At 35.5% G+C, this 4749-nt stretch overlaps 1 protein-coding gene across 1 annotated transcript; it reads left to right on the forward strand.

Moving 5' to 3' along the window:
• The first annotated feature begins 851 nt into the window (after window positions 1–851).
• Window positions 852–2874, forward strand: LOC131152846 (acyl-CoA--sterol O-acyltransferase 1-like). Its single transcript, XM_058104748.1, has one exon. It carries the CDS (start codon window positions 1446–1448, stop codon window positions 2586–2588), a length of 1143 nt encoding a protein of 380 aa, XP_057960731.1. The 5' UTR covers window positions 852–1445; the 3' UTR covers window positions 2589–2874.
• The last annotated feature ends 1875 nt before the right edge of the window (window positions 2875–4749 follow it).

Here is a 4749-nt window from a genome sequence, read left to right on the forward strand (position 1 = left end):
ATTTCTACATCAAGAATCCATGAGAGATAGTTGTTGCTTTTGATGTTAAGGGGAACAAACTACTTAGGCTCGACATCTGAATAAATTAACAATAATAACGCGATTTAAAAAAGCAAAACATACTAATTGAAATAATACAGAAATAGTAATATAATTTTTTTTTTTAGAAAATTAAAAATATACCCTCTTTAAGAGGTAAACAATTACAATCACTGCTGGAGATTAAATATGTTGTCTCTTCAAGAGACTTATCTCTTCAGGAGATTAAATATATAGCCTCTTTAGGAGAACTATTTTACCATCTCTTCTGAAGATTGGTAATATATATATATATATATATATATATATATATATATATATATATATATATATCAGTTGGATAGAACATCATGCTAATAACGTATTATAAAATAATACAGAAACTAATAATAAATAAACGGGAATATAAGCAGAAAATAATGAAGACAAGTAGAAAAATAAATAAGAAGTGAGATCAGATTTATGTGGTTCGGGTTATACCTACTCCATGAGTGGAAGGGATCAGAAATCTACTATATTAAAAGGAATTACAACATATATCTGACTTTTATACAAATATCTCACTTTCTTATCTTACAAAATAACTCACTTTTTCTTTTCTTTCCTGTTTCTTTCTTCTCTATTTTCTGTGCGTTCTTTTCTTTCCGCATTCTACGCTCAATATTCTGCACTTTATAGTTTACACTTTACACTCTTAATTTCTTTTCTTATTATCTCAATTAGCTGATTCCCTTTATATAGTTATGGGAGGAGCAAGTAATATATTTAATATATTTATATTTCACAACAGACAATTCATTATGACGTTACTATAATCTCACTAATATCTCTTATTGTAATGTCACAATGAAATGTGTATAAGCTCACTAAGCTCACAACTATAAGCTCAGTAATCTAAAACATAGCATGCCCCACCCCAAACAATGTCAGAATGAAATGTCTCTTCATTTCACAGCTATAAGCTCACTGATCTAAAACATGGGCCGCCCCCACCCCAAATCCCAAAACCAATAAAAACCTTCAAATCCAGAATCTCCATATTCGAATCAAATTTAACCCCATGGCATCGCATCCCCAACTTCTCCCCACTTCGTACAATTCTCTTGCTGTGAAAACAAAAGGCTAAAGGACACGAAGAGGCCCTCATCAACTACCTACTAGATCTCACGTGCAATGCCATGCAGGAATCTACCAATGGAACCGGCCATCTATGGCAGATGGGTTTCGTCCATTGTATTATTATAATAATATTCATGTTGAGAATGTGATTGTTTCAGATTTAAATATCGCCAGAAAACGTGTTTCCGCAGAACTTTTCTCAGAACAGCGGGGGGAGAAGAAGAACAGAGCAAGAAGCAGGGGAATATCAAATTATCGAAATCGAGAGTGAGGATCGAAAATCAAAGATGGAAGGGAGTGAGGTGAAGAATTTCGCGATGGTGTGGACGGCGGTGTGGGCGTCTCTCAGCTATTGCTACTTTTTAGGCAAGATTGTCCAAAAAGGTGCTCTAAGATTCATGTCGATACTCCCTGTTGTCTGTCTCTTTCTTCTTCTTCCGTTAAACCTTACTTCCATCCATCTCGGCGGCATCACCGCCTTCTTCGTCGCCTGGCTCGCCAACTTCAAGCTCCTCCTCTTCGCCTTCGGCCGAGGCCCTCTCGCCTCCACCGACCCCCCACTCTCCCTCAGCCGTTTCGCCGCCGTCGCCTGCCTCCCCATCAAGATCCGCCGCGACCCAACCTCCCAATCCGCGCAAAAACACCAGATCGAAATCGACCAATCTCAAAAGCCAAACCCATATCCCCAAATCCCCAAAAAATCGCACAAATGGATTCTGAACTACGGCACAAAGGGTCTCCTCCTGGGTCTTCTCCTCCGATTGTATGATTACAGCGACCAATTTCACCCGAAATTGCTTCTCTTCCTCTACTGCTTCCATGTCTACTTCTGCCTCGAGCTCATCTTGGTCCTAGTCGCGACTTTGGCTCGAACCACTCTGGGGATGGAGCTTGAACCGCAGTTCCGCGAGCCCTACCTCTCCTCCTCGCTCCAGGACTTCTGGGGCCGGCGCTGGAACATCATGGTCAGCTCTATCCTGCGCCCCACCGTGTACGAACCCGTCCGCGCCGGTTCCACCAGGATCGTGGGCCGCAAGTGGGCCTCTCTCCCGGCGGTCTTCTCCACCTTCGTGGTCTCGGCGCTGATGCACGAGCTCATCTTCTTCTACCTGGGACGAGTCCCGCCGACCTGGGAGATCACATGGTTCTTCCTCCTTCACGGCGCGTGCCTGGTGGCGGAGATCGTCGCGAAGAAATCGTTCGCGAGAGGGTGGCGGCTGCCCCGCCTGGTCACGGGACTACTCACCGTCGGGTTCGTGATGGTGACGGGGTTCTGGCTGTTCTTCCCGCAGCTGCTCCGGTGCAGAGGCGACGTCCGGGCGCTTGAGGAGTACGCGGCGGTCGCCGAGTTCGCGAGGAGTAGCCTGTTGGGCTTGACGCGTGCATTCACGGCGACGGCGAAACCTTATAACGCAACGAGCGTCTCGTAAGCCTTCTGGGTTTTTCTTTTTAAAATTTTTTAAATAAGAGTATATTTTGTATTTTTGGGGTCATTAAATCAAGGTAGGATTATCGGACGGTCGATATTGATGGTCCAGTAGATCGAATGGCCCAAAAAAATCCCTTTTTTCAAATTTTTGTGCTTTCGCTTATATTTATTATTTAGAATTGTGTACAATAAATGCCAAACTCGTAAAAGCACAATTGTCTTTGATGAGAATGGAGAAAGACATCTTTTGTTTTATTAATATTATTATTGGGCATCATTTTGGGAAACATTTGACTATATATTAGGGCAAACCCTAGGTGTGTTACTCAGCCTTAATTTTATATTAGGGCAAACCCTAGGTGTGTTACTCAGCCTTAATTTTTAAATAATAATAATAAAATAATATTTACAGGCATGCATTTTAAATTTTTAAATAAATTTATTTATTTTTACATAATTTTAAATTTATATTTTCTTTTTAATCAAACTCAGCAGTTATATAGTTTACTTCGATAAACAAGCAGTAGACTTACACCACTCATTTCGATTTGTGATTGGCTCAATTGGACTCACTAAATAGGTTTATATGAGGTTTGTTTGTGGTCTCATTTACTAGGACTAATTTAGGCTCTCATATATTCCAACAAGTTAAAAGAAAGATTGTTTGGACAATAAGCTTGTTTAATCCTAAATTCCCAATTCCAAACCCTAAATTCAATGATAGGGTTAAGGTGCAAGTCGTAGTCTCCTAGAACAATATTAGCAAGAGTCCCTCTTCACTTTTTGCTTAATAGAACTATAAAAACATTTTACCTTTCACAATGAGATGTCTCAAAAGAATCAAATCATTTGTCAACATGTTGATAACTCGATTTGGTAATGTTGTTCAGTTCGTTTATTTACATAAATGAATAAATTCGAACAAGTTTGGTATGACTCAAGCATGAGCTTGATTAAGAATTTAAATATTTAATAAACAAGATTGAATATGATAAAAGTTAGTTCAATTTAATTTAGTTTGCCTGGGATCCCTCATTCGTAATCCTACCAACTTATGGACTTCTGAATAATTTTAAATAATTTAAATTTACTAAATTATTTCTTTATTGAGAATTTAATATCAATCTAAACTTGTAGATAAAAATAAATAAATAAAAAAGGATGTTTTGAGTGCATTAAGAAAAAAATAGTGAGTTTTTTTCAACTAATAGCATAAATGTGTACAATCAATAGCCATGAAGAGTCCGAATTCTATTTTTTTTTGAAAAATAATATCGGTCGGAGATATTTGAAAGCTATAGATAATTTTTTTGAAAATATATATTGATTTATTAATTTTCAATTAGTTGAATATAGTATTTTAATGTTAAATTCATAAAGATAAAATACATTTATAAGAATAATGAAGAAAAATATTAATTAAAATAACATCTTTTTTTATTAAAAATATAAATATATGTGAATCTTTTTATTATATATATGATTTCTTTCGATACAAATGGTACAAAAAAGTTTACTTAAAAATTACCAGTATGTCGGCAAATATTAAAAGAGCAAGTGAAGAGTTCGAGAAATTGATTTTAAAAATGTTAAATATTAAAAAATATATATATAAAAATTTTCAAAAAAAAAAATCTAAAAAATACAACAAAACATGAAAAATATTATAAAAATGCAAAGGGTATTTAAATAAACTTAAATTTCCTAATATTTTATATTTATGTGGTATGAGTTTGTTGGATGCCAAACAAAAACTAATATAGAAAATTTCCATGTGGAAGCATGCCCATATTTTAATGAACCACCAACAAACTTGTTGATGGTGGACTATTGTTTTGGAATTAAAATAGTTTTTAAAAACTTTTAAAAGTTAAGTGATAAATTTTAATTACATAGAAATTTAAAATAAAAATATAGTTTATCATTACACAACTTAATATACTCGTATTTTTTAAGTATAAAATTATAAAGAGATTGATAATTTTTTTAAAAATGTCATCGATTTTTATATGGCCTAAATATATCAACTTATAAAAGGAAGTTAAATTCAACAATCACTATCAAAGTCAAATCTTCTAATAAGAACAATTAGCTCTAATCCAATAATGAAGGGAGAGATCCACACTGGCACCTTAAATGTCTAGAGTGATCCACGCTAGCGC

The sequence above is a fragment of the Malania oleifera genome, chromosome 4 (assembly GCF_029873635.1).
Source record: "Malania oleifera isolate guangnan ecotype guangnan chromosome 4, ASM2987363v1, whole genome shotgun sequence".
Classification (NCBI taxonomy): Eukaryota; Viridiplantae; Streptophyta; class Magnoliopsida; order Santalales; family Ximeniaceae; genus Malania; species Malania oleifera.

Excerpts from the sequence above, each read along its gene's own strand:
- LOC131152846 (XM_058104748.1), top strand. The coding sequence starts at position 1,446 with ATGGAAGGGAGTGAGGTGAAGAATTTCGCGATGGTGTGGACGGCGGTG.